The sequence below is a fragment of the Numenius arquata genome, chromosome 2, assembly GCF_964106895.1.
Source record: "Numenius arquata chromosome 2, bNumArq3.hap1.1, whole genome shotgun sequence".
Taxonomy (NCBI): domain Eukaryota; kingdom Metazoa; phylum Chordata; class Aves; order Charadriiformes; family Scolopacidae; genus Numenius; species Numenius arquata.
In genome coordinates, this window is record NC_133577.1 from 106830049 (window position 1) to 106853627 (window position 23579).

Genomic DNA, 23579 nt, shown 5'->3' on the forward strand with positions numbered 1-23579 from the left:
CTTGCTTCCTAGGTACTGTTACAACTGCAATAAGTCATTGTACACCTGTTGTATCAGGAATCAGGATTTCTTTTTTTTTTTTAAGGTATTTTACACAACTTCATCTACACTATAAACTTCTAATGGCAAGCATCTAAATAATATTACAGCCAAACCGTGCACCACAAATGCGCTATTCAGTCATTGTTCTTTCTGTCCACTGTCCTCTCTTTCTATGACAATTTGTTGTCCACTCCAGTATTACTGTACTATTTGGGATTTCAAAGCTACTGATGAATCAACACGGTCCTTTCTTCCGTAGACATCTTGTCTACTTCTGTATTTTCAGAACAAACCTCTCATCCCAGTGTACTCTTGCAGGATCAATCCTATTTGAATTAAAATTACCAAAAAAAAGTGTTTTGGGGATCAGCTAACACTTATCTCTAAACCTTCCTTGTTGACATACTGCAGCACCCAGAGTATTGGCTACGCTGGAAGACACCAAAAGATAATCAGTAAAAAAGATGGCTAAAATATTTTTGTAATTATCTGTAAACTTGCATACTAAAATTTGTTTGAGAATTTTAATTGTGTTAAGATATTTAATTACCTAAGAACACTCATAGAACAATGGATTGGGTCCCAAATATATAAAAATATACTTTATTTCAATTGGAATTTACGCACATGGGCAGGCCTAAAAGCTAATATGAAGGCTCTACTAGTGGAGGCTTTTTGGCTTCATTTTTAAAAGACATTGACGTTACCAGAAACCTTTCTGATAAAAAAAGTGTCATTTTTCTTCATGGCAGTGCATTAGGAGATGTACCATACTGCTTCCTATATACATGACATACCATATATCATATACATCAAGTATACATGGAATATGTGCATATCAATACATACATATATACATCAAAAACACTGGATCAGAAATGATTGCATGTCTGCAAAATAAAATACGCATATAAATCAAAAGGCTCAGTGCATTAGATGCCATTAAAATAAATGATTAACACAGTTATTTAATAGTTTGAGTAGTGTATGTTTCAGTACAGTATTTGCTAGCATTCTACTGACCTGAAAATTTACATTAGGAGAAAATACCCACTAAAAACTGCAACTTGCTGATGATACACTTTTTATTGCACACAAATACTGGTCTTTCGCTCTACCTGTCAACAGAGATTGAAGAGTAGATGACAGACTATCATGCTACAGTATATACACCAAAATACAACAATATCACATATTAGAATTAAAATGCAGTTAAAAGGAGTACATAATGTCATGCATTACTCTTTTATCATTTACTTACTTGGAAGCTTGGTTAATTTACAATTAACTTCCCACTTTTTCTGCAAATCAGAATAACGTCGTCATTGTAAACTGAGCTTCTACATTTCTTTCAAGCCTTCTTCTGAGGAGCGCTCCTTCTGAGGAACTCTGCTGAGGTCCATTACCTGAGGTTGCTCTCCTCTCTTTCACTCTCTTGGAAAACCGCAGTAGTTCTGCTGAAGCTGGTGGGTCACGTAAGTTTTAACTGGGTTTGAAAGAGAGGCAGAATGGACCCAGGGTTTTTACTTGCATCCTACTTCTACCCATGGTTACTCATACAAGGAACAGCTTGGTCCCCACCTTTTGGCAAATGGTTATTGACATAAAAACTGCCTTGATATTACCAATCTGCAGCAACAACTTCTTTATGCCGCATGGTACTTCTTGATGAGTTATATCGGGTAAATAATGCAAAAAGGCAGTTACTAAGCCCGCTTTGGGACAGAGTACATACAACCTAGGAAACCTACTGACTCCATCAGGTCATGTGTCTTTTAAAATCTCTTTATTCTCCGTTTCATATGGACTAAAAAGAATGCACTACAGCAATACACTTGCATAACAGTTATACCCCTGAAGCAACTTGTACTTTCATTTCTTAAATGCAGCCTAAGGTATAATTTAATATGATTTTTCAGAATTCCAGTCCTGTCTCCTATTTCCATATGTCACATGCAAAATCATTAATTTATTCTGAATTTGGGAAATACACATTCTTTTGGTGTTTTAGGTGATTTAAATGCTGTTTTGGTAGTGAATGACTGTTGATGACTGTGTAAAATGCATCTGTACTGTACATGAAATGTAATTATTTCTGTGTATCATACAAAGAAACCGAGGTTGTTGTTTTGACAATTTTGTTTGACAGTCATATATCGTATTTCAGAAGGCAGCATAATACATGCGTTATGCTGAATAAATAGACATTTGAGGAATATTTAAATAAAACATCTGCATGCTTGAATGGGTCAATCTGGTTTTGCAATAACTTATTCACGGAACTTCATTTTTTTTCCTAGCACGATTGAAGGAACACTAGATTTCAGGGCAACAAATCTCCCCGACACTAATTCCAGGCAAGCCATGAGCGCATCTGAACCATACCAGAGCTACCTCAACTCAACCTGGTCTGGTGGGAGGTGTCCCTGCCCATGGTAGGGGGGTTGGAACTAGATAATGTTTAAGGTCCCTTCCAACTCCAACCATTCTGTGATACCATAACACAGAGCTGTCCCCATCCTGTGCGAGTGGCCACCACCTTTCCCATCCCAGCCTGCAGCAGCAGAGAAAATTGGGGTATTAAATTATTTCCAGCAACATGAACTCACACCTCTCCACAGCCACCTCTGCCAGGAGCTTACTGCTCTGTGGGGGGAAAAGAGGTAAAAGTCATACCTGCCTGTGATTCACCCCAGAGCATTTTTAAGGAGAACGACTGTCCTCCCACATAAAATGGCTCCCAGAGGCAAACTGGAAGCATATGCTTTACATTTTAAGGTTTTGGGTATAGTCCCTGTGTAAACACACTGACCGCCGAGAGAAGGCTTTCGCAGCCAAGAACACGATGCAGCCTCAGCTGCTCCAGGGAGGAAGGTGGCTTTCAGAGAGGAAACTGGTCCGGAGGAATATATATTAGTGAAATTACAGGATCCTAAAGGTTTGGGTAGGGAGGGTGCTTAGGAGATCATCTGCTCTCGTTCTTCCATCTGGGCCCTACCAGGACTTTATTTTCCCACTGACTACGGATAGATCTGAAGATTTTTCAGGTGTTCTGGAATTGCAATCAGCTGACAGGGTATGCAAACGTGTAGCTGAAAGAAAGATCAGGAGCGAACAACATATTCAGACTGACAAAGACCGTAAGATATACCCAATTACCTGGACAGCTTAATTTCTTACCTATTTGCATTATCTGTTTATCTACTTTTACATACCCATTTTCACAGTACCTATGTACAACAAACAACTGAAGGTGGGGGAGCACTGAATGAAAAGCAAGTAGATGCATAAAAATTCTGAAGTATTTAGGACATCCTATTTTTTAAAAAAGAAATGTTGCCAATCATATGCGAGTTTTAAAGTTTTAGACTCAATCTCACTTCAATAATAGCAATTCATATGAATTAAACATTATGCTTTTGTGGTAAAAACTTCAAAAACTATTTGAAAATCGTTGTCTCCATCATATTTAACTGTACAGTTGCTGTGACTATCAGCCTTTCTTTTTACTATTTATTCTTTATAATTTCCCTTATATTTACGGATTGCTTTTACAAAATGAACTGTTTTAAAGAACAGAAAACAGTTACATTTCCTTCAGAAAGCTTTGTCATACAACCTGCTGGCAGATGGATCAATACCTTGTCTAAAGACTAGGAATAGCGAGTTTTGCTTCCCCACACTCCCAAGTCATGACTGTGTGGTGCAAACCTCACTCAGCCCCACAGCTGAGTGGAGTCGGGGTGATCCACCGGGCTGAAGAGAAACACCTGATGCAGGCAAGGGGGTGACCCCTTTTCTAACACAGTTGCTCTCCTCAACATTAAGCCATCTGTGAAAAACGTTAAGGAGCAGCTCCATAGTTGTTTGTTGAAACAAGAAATACTTGGTTCACTACAGTTTATGCTGCAGAGAAGAAACAACACACCACCCTTCTCCAGGTACTCCTGCAAAACTGAGAGGAAAAAGGAAATAAAAGGATGAAGTAGTTTTCACTGCTCCGAGTATCTCTAAATGTTCCCCTCTCGCCAAGCAGCCTCGCTCCTGTGTATATCCTAAAGCTCTACAGGAAAAGAACAGACTCGCAGCAGCCAAGTCAATCAATTTTAAGGCTCTTTGAACAAGCCCTAGAAAAACAGAGACATCTCAGAGCCTGAGCACAGGGAAAGAAAAAAGTCTGAAAGCCTTCCAATTGAGAGCTGAGACCTACTTCAGCAACTGTTGTTAAATACTCAAAATAGGATTCTTTCCCAGAATACTTATCAGTTAGTCCTTACTAGGGAAGGGAATACTTTTTTCATTCCTGATGTGGGTCCTTTCCCTGATGAAACTGGCCCCATTCTGAACACAGACTGCCTCAGGATTTGGGTAGGCAAGCCCAAGTGAGGTCACCTCAACCACAGATGTTCACTGTCATGGTGGTCCACAAACACTGGTCTGGGAAGTCGCTTCTGTATCAAAGGAGCCCTACCCCAAACAATTCTTGAACAAGGGAACCACCACCAAATCAGGTTTGGAGAAGAGCTACCTCAAACCCCACCACCTGGATTTACCACCTCCTGGACCTAGTCTCCTGGTTTAGCTGTGATACGAGAAATCCCTTTCACTTTTTGAGCTGACGAAAGAGAATGAGCTTCTTTACTGAAAAACTGAGCAGATCCCAGGGACATCTCCAGACCTCGGAGCCTGTTGTTTCTCTGGGTGCCGTTAACACCTTGCTTGCTTTTTATTCCCAGGTCTGGCAACCACCACAAGGACCATACATGTAGGTACATGTAACCACTACTGGTTACACCCCTGTAGGGGCAATCCTGGGTTTAACCCTGGATTGACTGCAGAAGCTCTGGCATAATTTGTCACTTTGCAGCTCTAACCTCTTCTGTCAGACTAACATCTGGGGTGAATAAATACCATTCTTCAATACCTAGGAAGAGGATTACTACCTCACAGTGTCCAAATGTTTTTGGATTTAAGGAGACACTAACAAGGGACTACACCACATAAACATTTCTCTAGAAGAGGGAGGCCTTTGCCCCCAAGCCAGTCCCAGAAGTGCACTGGCTCACCCTTTCAGCCAGCCCTACTCCTGCTCTTAGAATAACCTGACTACACGTAATGGTAGTGCTTCCTCACCAGCTGGGAAGCCTAAAACCAACTGACCTGGGCTGTCAGTATCTCTAATTCTAGCTGTGGACTTCTCAAACAAATCTCCCTAGCTTGGCTTGCCATACTTGTTCCTTCATGAGCTCCAACCCAGACACGAGAAGATACAGAGGCAACCTCACTGGTAGCCTAGGGAGTCATCCCGTGTGAGGGTTTGGGGTGCTGAAGCATGGCTAAGGGAGCTTCCACAGACACTCCTTGGGTAAAACTTTAAGTGTCAGGATTTCCTGGACAAAGGGCAGGACTTCTTCCTGCACTTTTTTACATTACTTAGGGTGAAATTCCCTATATTCAGCTGTAATCCACAACTGAATGTAGCTGTGTACTTGTAATCCATGCAATCCACAATCAAAACATTCCAACATTCCACAATTTGTGGTTTGGCTTTTTTTTTCTTTTTTTTTTTTTTTAAAACAGGGAAAAACCCCAACAATGGCTCCACTGTGTACCATCACAGGCCTCTGTAGCACTCCCAAGTCTAGAGCTGGTCTACATCCAGGTTCAGAGACTTGCTCTTTTTCTGCAAAGGAACCTCACCAAAAGCCACAGAAACGCTGCCTGGGCTGAGCGATGGGAAGGATGGAAATTTGCAGTAATGCTGGCACCAGGCTTCCCAAACACCACATGAGGAAGTATTTCTGACAAAGATACTCCAAGCAAAATTTTGGGAAAGTCTATCCTTTAGCCTTTTTCTTACCTCCCAAAATAAGTATTAGCATTTCTGTAGGAAAGTAACGAAAGCAGAAAGGTAATCTTGCTTGCAATAGTAGCCGTGAAATAACTACACCCACATATACACTGCTAAAAAAACAAACAACAGCCCACACAGCTGAAGAGATAAATTTCATGAGCCCTTAAGAAGCTTACTCAGAAGCAATAAAAAAGGAAAATGAAATTTATAATTCAGTTTCTCCACAACAGAGTAAGTGGAATGAGTAAAGACATGTCAGACTAACTCAAACTAGCAGGAGGACACTCCCAACTCCTACCCAAAGCATTCACATTCTAGGACTTCAAAATAAAGAAGACATTATGGAATTCGAGACAAAAGTAATTTTATTGTCTACCAAATCACACCTTGCTTTTTTTTTTTCCTTTTCTTTTACAAATTCCAAAACAAATGACAGAATTTTTAAAGGCAGTATTATCTAAAAACCCATTTGCCACAAACTACTGTACTCAGTGGAACAAATATATATTTCAGGAGCGTGGCCAACTGTAAAAATAATCCTATGAAATAAACATTGTTCATAAAAATACAGTAAAATGCACTTTCCCCACCTCAATAAATACATTTCAATGCTGTTTCCAGTTGGCATTTTAAGCCACTAGAGAGTTCTTAATGAAGACGCCACCAAAGTAAAATTTCTCCTTATGTACTTTTTCAATTATTGCAATAACATCCAGAACTGTAAGCATTTTCCTTGTAGTCTTTTGTTTCTACCTTCAGGGGAATCGCAGACAGGAGAAAAGATTTATCTATAAAAATGTGCTACTCCCATATCGATTCCCATTTTGGAAAGAATGTTTAAGGTTTTATTTCCTTTTCTTTTTACTAAGAAATAGTCCATACAACAAACTGTTTCAAAGAAGAGTTCTCCAGAATTACTCAGAAAATTGAAGTCTATTGTCCAGAGTCATAGTTTTGTTTTTAATCCCTGTTTAATATATTTAAAATTAAAAAAAACCCAGTTGTTAGGTAAAAATAGAGGTTTTAGAACATCTTTAAAAACAGCTAAGATAAAGATTTTGTTAGAAAAAAGAAAATCTTGCCCTTTTTACAAATCTCGCAAATTTTTAAATCCAAGTATTGACTTGAATTGTAGTTCTGCTTTCCATGCACACACAAAAACACACAATTATATATACATAGATCCCTGATTAAGACATTTTCCAAATGGCTTATTAAAAATGTAAGTCAATTTGAGCTGAAGTCACATTTTGCTTGTCCAAAGCACAGTTACTTCTTCAGAAGACGAGTGTTTCTCTTCCTTTCCCATGATGCTTCCTTAGAAGTTCTGTCTACCTGTGAATCAATCGGTATTTTACACATACACAGCTTGTGACAATAAATTAAGTATTTCTGTGCCCAGTGAATGAGTGCCTTTTAAAAAAAACCAAACAAAATCAACTGTTTCATGGCCCTTAGGAAATCCTGCTTTAGCAGGGGAGTTGGACTAGATGATCTCTAGAGCTCCCTTCCAACTCCAAAAATTCTGTGATTCCGTGATCTTCTAAGAAGCTGACAGGCTTTTCCTTCTTTCTGTGCAGGCCTCCTTCCATTCACGAGCTGTCTTCTGAAGCATGGGAAGACTGGTATATTTGGCATACTTGATGGAACAGAATAAAAACAACAACAAAACCCAGTTGAACCCCTTTGTGACTTCTCAGATTAGATTCCTTGAATCACCTATAGCTCTTCCATTTCAAAGTGTGTATTAAAGCTGTTTGCCATGGATGTGTGTTCAAAGATCCTTGTCAGGCTTGGTTTCAGTAGCTCCACGGAATGACAGGACAGCTGCTGTGAGGTGTCACTCTTCAGGGCCATGATCTGATCTGCCCCGGGATCCCTTCTGTCATAGTACAGAGCCCACAGCAAAGTAATAGTGAGGATCATAGCCAGGATCTGCGTTACTCCAATAGAGATTCCCAGAAATCTCAGCACTTGCAATTGCTTCGTCCCCCTCAGAAAACTGTACATTTTTTTACCGCATCCCTATGGAACAACAATAGATTAAAAAAATTAGTCAATATTATTTGCCTTGCAGTTCCGAAGGTTCTCTCATCTTATCTAGAGCTGGCTCCCCAAAATTCCTCTCTTGCCTCCTTCAAGCAATATTTTGAAAATTATTTTCCCTAATTTTTAATGGCCTCCATAATGCCATCTTAAAGTTTTCTCATGCACTGAGAGTTTACTGCATGTAACAAGCTCCAAGAGATCTGTGCTGCTCTTCAATTCAGAAATCACTCAAAGTTAATCTGAGTTCCTATCAACTAGCACTGATTTTTAAAGAAACTCAAAGGTTTCGTGAAGGCTTAAAAGCCATTAAATCCTCTTAATCCTCGTTTCTCTCCTTAAATTGCAGATCTTCAAGCTTGTCAATATTTTAAAATCTTCAGACTTTTTCTACAAATAATACCACAATCTGAAGTTAAAACACTATTATTCTAGGAAAGATCTACAGACCTGCATAACCTCATCAGTGTTTCTTCCCACCTGTTCTTTTTTAGTGCTTTATCTGGACTCATTATATGCCAGTTTACTAGTTCTGCAGAAAGTCCCTAGGGAGTAGAAAAATCATTACATTCCAGACACTGTCTGAGTAAGGAGCATTGAACAGAATAACCTTTAACAGAGGACTTCTGACAAATTTCCAGAACGCAGTGAGTACAAACAGATTTTACTTAGTACTTTGTAGTAATAATACCACATATATGTGGCATTACTCCTGCTTTTTATTCTTGAAGGAGAAGCATCTCCTCACTGCAAACAGCATATCCATTTATGTTAGTTACACTCCACCTACCTCCTCTTTCCGTAGGCTGTATTTTAAAATTACCTGGCTTAATTTCTGATCTGACTGTTGAAACTTCTCTGTTGATTGTTATGATAGCATTATACCAGGAGCCAGTTTTATCTTGTATCTTGTGCTGAGCTGTTGCTACTTAAAGCACAGCAATATCCCAATGTCTTTGAAAAGACTGCTGGATATTTGCTCAGAGGAAGAGAAAAAAGAAAAAAAGGAAAAAAATCACATCAACTCCCAAGTCATTCATGGAATCATGGAATGGTCTGGGTTGGAAGGGACCTTTAAGATCATCGAGTCCAACCGTCAACCTAACACTGACAAAACCACCACTAACCCCTGTCCCATACGATGGGACACTTCTCACTTCCTGAGAAGTGACACCACAAACCCTACGGCAAAATTTTGGCAGTAGCGGTCTCCAGCCCTAAATTGTGACATTATCAAGATCACAGGCAAGGAGAACAAGTAGATTATCCACCCTCTTTCAAGAATTAAAGAGCTTCTCCAAGTGACTGAACCTTTTCCCCAGACGGGAACATCTAAGCAGTCCACAAAGATGCTGAGCTAGGGAGCCCTCAGCCTTTTGACCTGTGGATATTGCTCCATTTTTAGGTCTTGAAGCAGAAAAAAAGGGGGGAAAAAGGAAAAAATATATATTTTTTTGGCTCTGCTTTTTTTTCCTCCATCTGTTTATGGCAGCCCTCAGCTAAAGATCTTCTGTGGTACCATCAAGCTTCACAAGCCCATCACACATTGACAGATTTCTCATCCCATTTTTCTGGGAGTGTCCACAGCCGAGGTAGCCACGGGCTATAAATATTCCAGCAGTTGAGGAATTCATCAAAATCCAAAGGAATTCTCATAGCCAAGCTCACTGCAAATAAATAGAGCATTAGCAAAATGTAACGGGAAAGATTTATGCTAAAAAAAAAAAAAATCTAGTTTGAGTTTTGCAAGTTATGCAGTTCACACGTAAGGTAAAATTTGAAAAACGATGCCTGCTTACTAATTAATTAGGAACCGTACTGAAATCACCCCCATTGTCACTGGGAGGCAATATCAAAGCCAATATTGTGAAAAATGGCAGGGAAACTTACCAGTTCAAAAATGAACTGGTTTGGCACAGTAGTTTCCACACTTTTTCCCCTCCTTTACACCACCTCTGGCTGCAGCAGGGACCACCCCTGGCCATGGCAGGTCCCCAGGCTGGCTTGGGCTACCTACAGCTCTGAGGCAACGCAAGTACCAATACACACACCACTGACTGTTACGCCAATGCAGACATTTGAGCTAGAAAGTCACCTCACTGTGTCACTGCCTTGATTTGTTTCATTAACCTCTGTGGGAGCAGCTGTAACGACCCACTCTGCATCAGGCTCTGCACAAACCCAGGCAGCCAGACCCTGCTCCAAAGGGCTGACCATCTATCCATACGCTGTATTGGGATGACACACACCACCTCTCCCTACCATTGAACAGGTGCAAATCCAAACCAATTATTTAAAGAATCATATTAATTACTATTACTATTTACACAGAAAAAGTCTGATGAACAAAAAGTATGTTAAAAAAAAAAAGTCACCTTCTAGGTGATCACATCTAGGTTGATGTTTCCTAGAAATGGAAATTTAGAAAGAGTAGTTGCTCTTTGGCTCCTCAGCTCTTTCCGATCCATCAGTGCATGCTCCAGTTTGCTTAAATGGATAATTACTGTAGAAGGCTTCAGGAAAGCTCCAAAGCCCTCATAAGGCAGCAGTGACACACAGACACTAGCTCTAGGTACTACTGGACAACAGTGTAAACACAAGCTATGGTTCTTGCTGCTCAGAAAAGGTGATGCCCAGTCTTAGAAAGGATAAAACTTTGAAGAGAAGGCCCTGAGCTACTCTAGGCCATGCTTATTCTCTATTCTAAACTTTACAGGCCTTCACAGCACAGAAATCAAAGGTACACAGCCACCAAGGGAAAATTCAGAGTTTGGGCACTGTCTTCAAAATGTCATTTTTGCACTTATATCCTTAATACGTATTTCTTACAGCTTTTCTATGAAAAGAAAGCAATTGATCAAAGTGACAGAATCTAAAGACAGGACATGATAAACAACAGTTTTCAATCACACTGAAATTCCCCAAAGCCAACAATTTCAAATGCTACAGTCCTGAATGTATTTGATGAAAGGCCTGATTCTTGCCTCACACACAAAAAATTCACACTGTGGTCAACAGATTCTCATTTAGGATCTAAATAAAATTAACGTACTATACAACAATTGTACCAGAGTAAGTTAAAGGATCTCAATGTCTTTGCTCCATTCATCATTTCAGTGTGTCATTTTTTACACATTAACATAGTTTAAACAAGGAGTAAACAAGGAGTAAACAAGGAGTAAACAAGGAGTAAACAAGGAGTAAACAAGGAGTAAACGTGGATTCTTTGAAATCTGAAAAGAAAAAAAAACCCTAAAACGTCACAGTCTAGCAAAAGTAATGTCATTGAACCTGATGAGGAGCAAAAATTGCCACATTGCTGTCTTTTTTTCTTCAACTAGAAAACAGTGTTATAATTATACTACTTTCCAAATTTGTTTTTAATTACAGAGAAACTGGCTGCATTTTAATAGTTTTGATAACTTTAAGGGATAAAGGTACATGCTGGTCACAATTTAAAAATGCTCAACCACAGCAGTATTCAAATTCAGCTCATTTGTTGCCTAGAGGAAACATCCATTAACAGAGAGCAGTAACATTAATGCCTCCATCTCCTACAGTACAGACACATAACTGAGACAAATTATGCCCAATCTAGATAGGCTGCCTCCCTCCATTTAATGATGTTCTTACAGTTCTGCTCTAATACACGTTCAAAATCAGCTTAAAAATCGAGAAATATCAAGCCACCCCTGTTATCCTCCCATTCGTGCACTTTATTTCTGCTTATGCGACACATTCATAGTTGGTAGCCTGCAATTAAAGAGTACATAAATATACTTTCCTTGGCAAAAGTAAAAGTTTGTCACTAAACAGGGAGCTCTTGTTGACAACTCAAAAATAATATAAAACTTTGCAGCGATCATTCAGAAGAATTAGCTTCAAACTGCTACAGAGCTTTGGATTAAAGCTGTGATTCGCATTTATTACAAAGACCATTTTATATTTTCAGTCTTAAAATGGAGACAAAGCATATACTTCTGATTTACTGCAACATCACAGAATAAGGACCAGATCTTAAAATGAGGCACTTCTCAGAGTAGAAAAGATAAACCATCAGCATTAGTCAAATTTTGAGCATACTCAAAATTATGCTAGGAAACAAAAGAACTAATATTGCATATGCAATTTTTTTTCCCCGAAGATATCAACTCCTACCAATCATTTTATCTAGGCTACAGTTCCCGACCTATGGACGTGATCTATCTGGACTTCTGTAAGGCCTTTGACACGATCCCTCACAACATCCTGATTGCCAAATTGGAGGGATACGGATTTGATGGGTGCACTGTTCAGTGCATAAGGAATTGGCTGGATGGTCGCATCCAGAAGGTGGTACTTAATGGCTTGAAGTCCAGATGGAGAGTAGTGACAAGTGCTGTCCCTCAAGGGTCCGTGCTGGGACTGGTACTGTTTAACATTTTTATCAACAACATAGAGGGATTGGGAGCACCATCAGCAAATTTGCAGATGACACCAAGCTGTGTGGTGTTGTCAATAGACCAAAGGGACGGGACCTGGACAGGCTGGAGAGGTGGGCCCAGACGAACCTCACGAAGTTCAACAAAAGCAAGTGCAGAGTCCTGCACCTGGGCCGAAACAAGCCTCAGTATAAATACAGACTGGGGGATGAGGTATTAGAAAGCAGCCCTGAGGAAAGGGACTTGGGGGTGCTGATGGACGAGAAGCTGGACATGAGCAGGCAATGTGCTCTCGCAGCCCAGAAGGCCAATCACATCCTGGGCTGCATCAAAAGAAGTGTTGCCAGCAGATCCAGAGAGGTGATTCTGCCACTTTGCTCTGCTCTGGTGAGACCTCACCTGGAGTACTGTGTGCAGGTCTGGAGCCCTCAATATAGAAAGGACATGGACCTGATGGAGCAGGTCCAGAGGAGGGCCACCAAAATGATCAGGGGGCTGGAGCACCTCTCCTATGAGGACAGGCTGAGGGAGCTGGGGTTGTTCAGCCTGGAGAAGAGGAGGCTCCGGGGAGACCTAATAGCGGCCTTCCAGTACCTGAGGGGGAGGCTACAGGAAGGCTGGGGAGGGTCTGTTTACAAAGGCCTGCAGTGACAGGACGAGGGGCAATGGTTTTAAGTTGGAGAAGGGGAGATTTAGATTGGCTATTAGGAAAAAGTTCTTTACTATGAGGGTGGTGGAATACTGGAACAGGTTGCCCAGGGAGGTGGTTGAGGCCCCTTCCCTTGAGATATTCAAGGTGAAGCTCGACGAGGCCCTGGGCAACCTCATCTAGTTGGGGGCGTCCCTGCTGACTGCAGGGATGTCGGACTAGATGACCTTTGGAGGTCCCTTCCGGCCCAGACCATTCTATGATTCTATGATCACAAGACAGGCAAAGCTCTCCTTGTCCTCAGACAACAACAAACCTCCGATGCCACATCGTCACCTGATGCATCTCCCTCACAACCACGCTCTTGCCAGGGTTAGTCAGTTCCATGAACTGCACCAAAGGTGAAGCTCATCAGAATAACAGTAGTCCAAGAAGACTACATATTGGAAAAATAGCTTTCAAAATTCAGCAGGGGAAATGTGATTCCTGCCAAAACCAGGCAAAATTATAAGTAAGCCACCCTTCTTCCTACAAAAAATGTATTCTGAAGGATTCCAACTTAGACTACAGAAAGCTCTGAGATCCCAGCAGAAAATTACAGCAATCCCAGCCAAACTGAACTTCAGTTTTCTGAAGTGCTACAAAGAATTTTTCTGAAGTACCAAAATGGACTTGTGAAGCATTTACATAAGCCAATTTTAGGCTAGCGAGGCTAATCTCATCAGGCTCCCTCTCAAACCACCAGACTATGCAAGTCGGTTTTGAATCACTTTCCAAAAAAGCTTTTCTCCTTCAATCCTCCAAAGCAGAAATCAGACAGATTAGCCTTTCAAGTGTAAGTTCGTTTTGCATGATATTGATAAACATATTAGCAAGTATATTGTATGAGCCTGTGAGACAACCCACAGGCAAGCACTATGGGGAAGGAAAAAAAAAACCAAACATTTTGCCAACCAAATATTGTACATTTCTCAAAGAGCAACGGAATATCTTTGTAACTGGCAAAACAGAAAACAGCCTGTCCCTTTTTGGAACAGAATCTGCAGCAGACAACAAAAAAGAAATTTTTGGTAAGAGCTGAATCCATCCAAAATGCTGTAGGGGTAGGAGAAGGAACAGAAATGAGCCTTTCAGGTTTCTTTTAGAAAAAAAGGCAGGCAAGCCTTTTTTTTCATCAAGTGGGTCTCAACAGAACCCTTATGTTCTACACCATCAGTATATTTGGCTGTTAATTTTCTCTAAGTAGAACCAAAAGAACCTGAACATACTAAGTGTGCAGAGAACCACTTTCCTGGAATATGGCTGTGGAAATGAAATGTTAGCAGAAGAGATGAGAAAACTTTGCAGTTTCAACAAGACACATCTTCTCAGAAATTTTTAAGCTTCCTGAGCTTAAAAATTAGTGTTTTATTGAGCGACACTGCTCACATACTCTTGCCTTTTTACATAAGCAGGAAGGACGCTTAGGGCAAATTAACATTCCGCAGCTTCCATACATCTACAGTCCTTGAGGGCTCTCCATAGCAGAGTTGGGCTGTACGGCATCAATACCGGAAACAGTATTACAAAAAAAACCCCAAAAACATTATTGCAGAGTGAGCCACAGTTCTTTCTTCTTCAAGAATGCGTAAGAGACCGGCAGGCCCCAGAAGAAGCCTGAATGGCTTTCCCGTTCAGAGACTGAAGCTTCTAAAGTGTAACCAGTGCTGCAAGCCTTGCCATAAGGCAGGTGCGGCTCTATGAGGAGCGGGTGGAAAGAAAACAGCATCTGCTGCTGTCTTTAAGGTTCCCTAGCACAGACTGGCCTTCTGAGGCACCTGCCTTTTGGCAGCTCTTCCTAGTAGAAGCACAGGAGGCCTAGGATGGATGTCTGAAAGTCCAGAATAGATTGTATAATTTCTGCTTATAGAATCAATGCCATACAAACCTAGCAAAACACTCCATGGCAGTGATGCCATTTCGCCAAAATTCGATTGTTTCCTGGCAACAGCTAACATTCATCTTGGCTTATTTATATAGTGAATCTCCCCTGCTTCAGAGGTATCTCTCCACAGCTCCTGAAGAGCTACATAATAGATTCTTGTAAGAAAGAGTCTTGAACAGCCGTAAGAGACTGAGACAAGATAAAATGGTTCTTTGTGTGCTCTTCCATAACACAGAGTTGTGCTGTCCACTAGAGAAATGTTCGTGCTGCAGCATCTGAGAGGACGCTTCTCAGGCCTGTCCTCCTTCCTACCCACCCTATATTACTCTTCAAGCAAGCAAACGAAGAACATATCTCTTCTCAGATCCTCTTAACTACTTGACTGAGACATGCTTTTTGTCACTACTGGACTACCTGGACTCTTGGTCATTCTGATATTACTGAATACATAATTAAAGGTCTTCAGAGGTCTGTTAACATAAAAAAAAAAAAAATAAAAGTAGGCAGCGGTTCCCTGACAAAGGTAACTTTGGACAACTTTTTTGTGAGAACAGTTAAGCACAGCTTTAGTAGAGAACATGTTTACTTGTTTTTATAATTTTCACCCTAAGAACAGTAATGACTTGCTACCATGATCTCCTCCATTACCCACTTTTTGATTTCACATAGGTCTTCTCCTGGTTTTAAGGCTTTTCTTTATTCTTTTAAAATAATAATCCTACTGTAATGTAGTAGTTAAGAGAGAAAGAGCATTTTCACACAGTTTCTATGCATGCTCACAGCAGAGTAACTGAATTATATGCCTCCTTTCACGAGCCCTGCTAACAAGAGAACTCTCATTTTCCAAAGGACTTCTCAAAAGCATCCTTCACCATGCATACCACTAGAGTCTTCATTACCACAGGGTAAGTAGTATTTTTCTTAGTTTGGCAAGCTGGAGACTAGACATTACACCAAAACTAATTTTTTATTTTTTGACTGGAGCAAATTGCAACTCCAACCTAATCAATACAAAACAAAAGCGTATCTCAGATGTTAACAGCACTGCTACTAAGTTATCTCACTTCCAGGCAAGGGCAGGTGAGTGAGTTCATTCTTTCTTCTTTCCTTCCCCCTGCCCTTAAGCATTAAAAAATAATAAACATAAACAAACACAATAAACACTTTCCATAAACACAATTACTCTACAAACCTTTCTGCTGCACTGCAAGTGATGAATATGGAAAAATGACTGGATCAGGAAGAACGTACAAAGCCTTCCACGTTTTTCTTCTTACCTCCTGATAAAGGTCACTGAGATCCTCATGATGTGCCTGCTTAGAGCATCCTGGGAACTCTCTGACACAACAGGAGTCAGGCGGCCAGTCCATCTCTGTCATTTCCAGCCAGTCTGTGAAGTACACCACCCCACAACATTTAAACTGCAAAGGAAGGATTAACCAAGATCAGCAATAATGATGCTACTTCTTCATAAAAGTAGGTCATCAAACAAGATACATAAATTCCTATTAACTACTTCAAAAATATTTACGGAAGGCTAAAAACCTCTATAAGAGCTTCCACATATCTTCTTCTGCTGTGCTTTGACATAAAAGCAACGTGAAAAATGTAATGTCGTGACCAATGAACACCTCGGAAACAGCTTTTGATATTGCTCTGCCCTTTAAATCCCAACTGCTCTCTCAAAGGATGCTTCACAGAAACTGTCCTACCCTGTAATTCTGCTATCCTTACTACAAGGAACATGATAATTTCATGTCAAAAGAGTGACTAATGAACAACTGAAGGAGTAGGAAATGATAATTAAGGTCTTATGAGTGAGGACTGCTTCTGCAAGGCTATAGCTATGGACACATCTGTTGAAAACTACATGAGAAAAAGCACAGATTTATCTGAATACAGAAAAAAAAGAGAGAAAAAGATTTAAAAAGTGGGCAAAAAGGTATAGAAATCACAAACGCTGAAAAGGAAAACGGAAGGAGGGGGTATCACTGAAATAAACACTGCAACAGAATCAATCATAAAAGTAGAAAGTCTGGCTGCAAAGCAGATGAGCCATAATTGGCTATAAAACCCACCAGGACTAACAACCTGTTTTCTCCTCTGCAAAGCACACCAAGAGATTTAAAGCCAAACGACCAGCCTGACACATTCCTAGCTGTTTGCACATAAAAAAGCGCTGAAGCAGCTACATTAGATTTTCTTCAGCGTTGGATGGGGACTCGGTATGACTGAAAAAAAAAGTCTTGCTGCAGGAACACACTGCTGCTTTTTTTTCTGGATGTTCTCCAGTACCAGCCTGAGTGTTTGTAATTCACCTGGTTCCTTTGACCCACGGGCTTGGAAACCTTTGCCCCCCTTACCCACTTCAGAGTCCTATATACCATGGCACTCCTCCGCCACAATCAAGCAGATCAGTGCCCAGACACCACATCAGCACACACCATACCTTGACATTACCAGTCCTCTTACAGATCTCACTACTTCCTTTTTCACCACAGCTTTAATGTCTCCGTTTTTATCAATTCGTTAGTCAGTCAAAATCCTCCCAACATGGGACTTTCTAAGGAAAACTCAAGCTTTAGCTCCTTAGTGTTATTGCAAAGACAACTTCATTAAATATCTTTTTCTTACTCTCAAATCTTTTCTTCCCCCCACCCAGTTCTTCCTTCCTGACTTCAACTGACCCATCCCATCTTCCTTAGCACAGCCACAACTCTGAGATTAAACCAGTAAGAGGGCTGTGGGGGAAATATATTTCCCATCTCTCTCAGATGTTAAAAGATACAGAAGAAAGAGCACAAGCTGATCAATCTTTGGGAACAGAACTGTAATCACAACATTTTTCCTAAAGAAATGCTGACTGAAGAAGGGTCCCAAGCATACCGCTCATCCAGGCATAAAGCACATACCAGGCTCACACATCCATCATCTGAGTTATGAGTAGAAAGAATAAAAATGAGAGCCCACCAATTAACTAGAAACTGTAAGAGAGCCTTCTCAGTTCACTTCAAACTTTCCCCACATTATTCCTCCGGTTAGAGATGGAATATAGGAATCTCTCACCCAGAGAAGTTGTGGATGCCCCATCCCTGGAAGTGTCCAAGGCCAGGCTGGATGGGGCTTTGAGCAACCTGGTGCAGTGGGAGGTGTCCCTGCCCATGGCAGGGGGTTGGAACTCGATGATCTTTAAGGTCCCTTCCAACTCTAACCATTCTATGAAATCTAACTTTTCATAGTTAAACTGAACTTTTTCTCCTGTGAAGAGTTAAGGCATAGTTGAAGTTTTATTACTGATATTCATATTAAAACCAGCCATTATGATGACACTGCAACAACCAGGAGTATAAGAAGCAGCTTTTAATTTAATCAACTTATACGTTTAAACCTGGATACAGTATCAGGTCTATTCAGGGAAACAGAGACCGTTTGATTATGTTATCTCAGGTACAGAACAGACACAAATGCTACCTGTGTATGAAGGATTACTCTGTTTCACAGCGCACTTGCACAGCCAGAGCAGGGGACGCGGGAGAGTGGGGGATGCTTAACCTCGTGTAGTCCTCACTCAGTCTTTCAGGTTTTACTATAAATAAAGACTAGCCAAGTGCTGCCAAGAAATGTTTAAATAAACAGGAAATCTGTGCAACAATGATAGATTTCAACATTTCAACAAGGGCAGCACAATGACAGGCATTTAAAGAGTTCTCTTCCTGCACGTGAGTCATATTTGTAGTTAATGGGTTTTACCTTGGGCAATTTCATGTTTTTGTAACATAATAGCTCATTCTTTAAAAACAGTTCTGAATTTTAGTAGGCCAGAGGGCAAAATTGTGAATACACAAGGCAGCTTTTTGGTTTCTTTCCCCTACCCACCCCGGTCAAAGCAAATAAAAATCCTGATCACTTTCTCTAACCTCAGCCTCTAACACACCTCTAAAGAGACAGTGTTGGCATCTTTTTGGAAACTTCCTTTTCTACTCATTTCCAGCTAAACATACCTTAACCATGACAGCTCTGTGAAAGGAAACTAACACGGCACACAGGAAGGGGAGCACAGTTTAATATTAAAAAAGCATATAGAAATGTTCATTTTATTTTACCTGCAGATTTTTAATTTTATATACATCATATTCTTAAATGTTGTAATAATTCTAAAAGGTGTTGGTGTCCTAACCTTACTGGCAAAGGAGAAGGCAGTGTTAGTAATTTAACTGAATTTAGTAACATTGGGGTTTTTTGTGGTTTAGTGTCTTTGGAGCCTACAAAAACTTAAGAGTTAGATATCAAGTGATGTTAAAATGTATCATCACTACACAGGGTTGCACATGAAATGAACTTGCATTTACCTATTCACTTAAAAATAAACCTTTTCCTTTAACTAATAAATAACATTTATTGAGCATGTATTACTTCAGCTCATGAATTAACTGTTTTCTTACCTCCCTCTGGAAGAAATTCCAAGCATGGGTGAGCCACTGGTACCTAGGCAGGCCATAATTGGTCATTCTGGCTTTCAGTGTGATCATATCAGACCACTGCACTGGAACCTGGAGCAAGGAGAGAAAAGCGATTCACTTAACAGAAAGATCATAAAATAGGTCAGTTGGCATGTGGCTCCAAACCCACAACTTCTGTCTATTCTGAGATAATTTCAGTGCAATGACCAAAATAACTCTGTATTTGAGTAAAACAGGGAAATAAGTGCATCAATTTTTATGGTATTGAAACTTTAGGAGTCATATTTCAACATCAAGAAAAAGTTTTTTGCATCCTTTGATTACAAATTAATTTGCAGTGGAAAAGTAGTTGCATTTTGAAGAGATTCAGAGATAGTTGGGTACAATTTGATTACATCATTACCAGATTATTTTTTTTTTTATCTGGCATAAAACTTGCACTGAGCCCCATTCAAGTCATCAGGGATGGCATTAGTCTGTCCTAGTTTAGGTATCTCCTTGGTGTCATCTTAGTCAATATAAAGAAAGAAACAGCCAAACAGGGCAATTCATCTCATCTTGATTAATATTTTAAACAGAGCAGATGAATCATCCCCTGGAAGGCTCAAATCCACTTCACTAAGGTGACAAACTTAGGTTTAAACATCTAACTTCTAAATATATAAAATTAATTGAGATGAATTCTACCCTAAGAGTCTTTTCAGTGGCCTTCTCGCTTTGCCTGGAGTCCCACACACAGGTATCCTGAAGGCAGTCAGTTTCACTATCTTCACTCAAGGACGGTAACTAGAAAGCTTAGGCCATGTGAACTTTTTTCTTCACACACACTCACAACCCTGTAAATCTTTTCTTCTGAAAGAAGGATTCTCGAAGTACTTTTCTACTCTTTATCTGGGAGTGTAGTGATAGGATGAGGGGAGATTTAGATTGGGTATTAGGAAGAAATTCTTTACTCTGAAAGTGATGAGATGCTGGAACAGGTTGCCCAGAGAAGCTGTGGATGCCCCACGCCTGGAAGGCCAGGCTGGATGGGGCTTTGAGCAACTTGGTCTAGTGGGAGGTGTCCCTGCCCATGGCAGGTGGGTTGATGATCTTTGAGGTCCCCTCCAACTCAAACCATTCTATGATTCAAATCCGACTGCTCAGAAGTGAGGAGCTGGTGCTCTCTGTTGTCAGTCTAAAACCCTCAATTAGTAATTTGTTAGAAACAACAGAAGCAAGTGCTATTGCACCTGGAATACAATGCAGTGAAAGAGTCAAGATAAGAAATTAACTTCTGCTCAGCAGCACAAATTTCAGTGTGCCAAACTAAAACAAGGAGCTGAAGATTTTGCAGTTGCCCTTCTAGGCACACATACCATTCATGCTGAGTTTTGTCTTGTTCCCATTAGCCCTAACAGTCGTGGTGAAAGAAATCACAATTGCAATATCAGCTTTCATTCAGAGGGTGTGGGAGCCCGGCTACTCTAGCAATCCTGTTCAATTTGGAGTAAACAGTAAGGGCATTCTGCAAATAGCAATAAAAGTTATCTAAGAAAAAAAAATAATGATTACAATATTCCCCAAGGAGCCTGGTCTTTGTCACACTAGATGCTCTACAAAAATACAGGGACAAACACTGCCTGCCTGACCTCGTAATCCAAACAAGAATATTTGGTAGTATTTCATTACTGTTGCTAAGATATACTACAATTTTGACACCCTGGTAAAGCTTCATATATTCTGAATATTAATATATTAATAATATCTCAGAAATTTAACACACCTTTGAATTAGCAGGATTTTTATTTCTTAAGCTACAAAGCACTGAACTCACAACCGTCCACATGAAAACTGTGCTATCAGTAGAGTACTAAAACTACTTAAAAAAAACAGTATCACAGAATATTTCTACTGCAAACATTTACACTAGCCACTATAATATAATAATATAGTTTGTACTCAATGCGTTTCTCTTTCTACTGCACTGGAAGTTAGCACTCTGCTTTCTTTGGGTAATATTTGCTATTGCTGCAATTAAGCTCATATTTGCTAGACTTTTTTTTTTATTATCTTATTTGAATTGAATATAGTCCAAGGTTACGCACGTAACACAAGGCGTCCAACTTCTTTATGAAAACAACGGAAAGCAGAGGAAAAAAAAAAAAAACAAGAAGTGACAGAAGGAAATTAAAAGCAAGTCAAAATAAACTAAACTCCACTGTGGGAAGGCAATTTGATTCTGGAGCTACAGAGAGATATTGGAATCCATGTGTTTGACTGCTCTGAGAACGCCAAGATGTCAAACTAAGGACGTTGATGTATCTACTAACCAGCTTCAGCTCATGCATGCAGTAGTGCACAATACATCATCTCAAGATGCATTTGTTTGACTATACACCAACACTTCTGCATAGTACATAGGCAAACAAAAACTAGAGATTCTGGTTTGATTTTAGCATAAATTCTGCAAAGCTTGGATTGCCATTGAGATCTACTTACTCATTTTTATTTTTCTAATGAGTCTCAAGGCTTGACCAATGCCCAAGTAAGCCAAGAATCCATGCTGGCTTTTTAGTCTTGTGGGTGGAATAAATTACTCATGAGGCACACTTCACACCGAGAGCTATCATGAGCTGGAAGGAAAATTGTTTATACAAGGACTCTTACAGCAACTTGTCCACACGCCAAGGAGAGCCCATATCGGATCAGCAGAGGCGGTTATGCCTTAGTGACATTTTTTACAACATCACCCACCCACCTACACTAATGCCAACTGATTCTCTGAAACCTACCAAGGGGTCGTGTGATTTCATGCTACACTGAAAGCAACGTGACATCAAGTCCCTGCCATAGGTATAAGAGGGGGATCTTCTTATCTTTATCAAGTAGAGCAGGAGAAAGCATGCTCTAGGGGAGTGACCTGCACAGGTATGAAAGAAACACTGAAAGACAACTGTGCACTTCCAGACTGCCACATTACCTGTGTCTGGCCCACCTCCTCACACAAAGAGCAGTGGTGTTAGGTCAAAGGAAATGGGAAGAGGAAATCAGATGGAAAGAGAAAAAAAAAACAAAACAAACCCAAACTATTTAAGGGGATAAGGAATGAAAAAAAATATATAAAGGGAGAGAAGAAGAGAGACAAAAGAAAAAAAAAAAAAGAAAAGCAGCTGACGAAAAGGTTTTTTTCTTGTTATATTTGCGTGCTCACGTGCATGCACTCGAACTCCTGGGAGAAAGGGGAAGAAAAGAGGAACGTGGAGTATCTGGGTTCACTGCGACCCATTGCAGAAGGCGCAGACATGGAGCTCAGCACTGCTTCTTTTGGCAAATGCGTGCCAGGACAGCGTTTTTTTTGTTTTTTTTTTTTCCTAGAGGGAAGCAGCATCACTAGTGCCTTAACATATGGTAGGGCTACATCAGCTTTTAACAAACTATTCCAGGTTTGGGTTTCAGTAGCATAGCAGGTAACTGAAAGCTTGGGGGTCACGCTAAACCACAGTGTAACTTCAGGTTCTCTAACTGAATAGTGAGGGCTGGAGAAGGCATGTACTAGAGCACCGAGGGCCATGTTATTTCAGGCAGCTTCCACTGACAAGATTTCTGTGGAAAGATGGATAACTGTCAGCTGATGTGATAACTGTCAGCTTTGGCAAAGCCCCCGCAGAGGGCAGCTGTACCCATAGGATGAAGCATGCCTCTTGTCTGCATTCCCAATTTTAAAATGCATCAATGTAAGCTGTCATTTAAAGTAAAGGGATAGCCTCAGTCGCTGTTATATTAGAACACCCCTCTGGAATCTGAACCACAAGGGAATGAGTGCTGCCACGTAACTTCAGCCTTCAAATCTGCCAGATATTCCTCTGGTCCCAGTACCGTGTAAATATTCAAGGCAGCTCCCTCCCATTACTGCAATGTAATTGCTACTCACTGTTGGAAAGACCAGTATATTGGGCATATCTTGGCAGCTCAGAGAAAATAGTTGTCCCTCTAATCATAAAAATGTACCAGACTGAGTACCAGAGGTAAGGATATAGCAACCAGCAGAATAACATTTCAGTTTAATTCCTGCTTAACACTCACCCATTTTCTTGCATGATGGTTACAAGTCTTCAGTTTGAAAAGTAAAGGCTGGCACAGCTATAAAAACCAGACAGAGATAAAACCTCTTCACAAGTTTACAGAAGAGCGTTTTATAGCT

The 23579-nt window shown here is 40.3% G+C and overlaps 1 protein-coding gene across 1 annotated transcript in view; it reads right to left on the minus strand.

Annotated features, from left to right (window-relative positions):
- Positions 1 to 6251: 6251 nt before the first annotated feature.
- The window catches only part of TSPAN12 (tetraspanin 12), a 48277-nt gene continuing 30949 nt past the window's right edge, over positions 6252 to 23579 (minus strand). Inside the window, exons 6-8 of the mRNA XM_074168530.1 lie at positions 19379 to 19486; positions 16214 to 16357; positions 6252 to 7921 (exon numbers count right to left, since the gene is read on the minus strand). Coding sequence (XP_074024631.1) covers positions 7616 to 7921; positions 16214 to 16357; positions 19379 to 19486 — 558 coding nt within the window. The 3' untranslated portion in view covers positions 6252 to 7615. The remainder of the gene's footprint in view (positions 7922 to 16213; positions 16358 to 19378; positions 19487 to 23579) is intronic.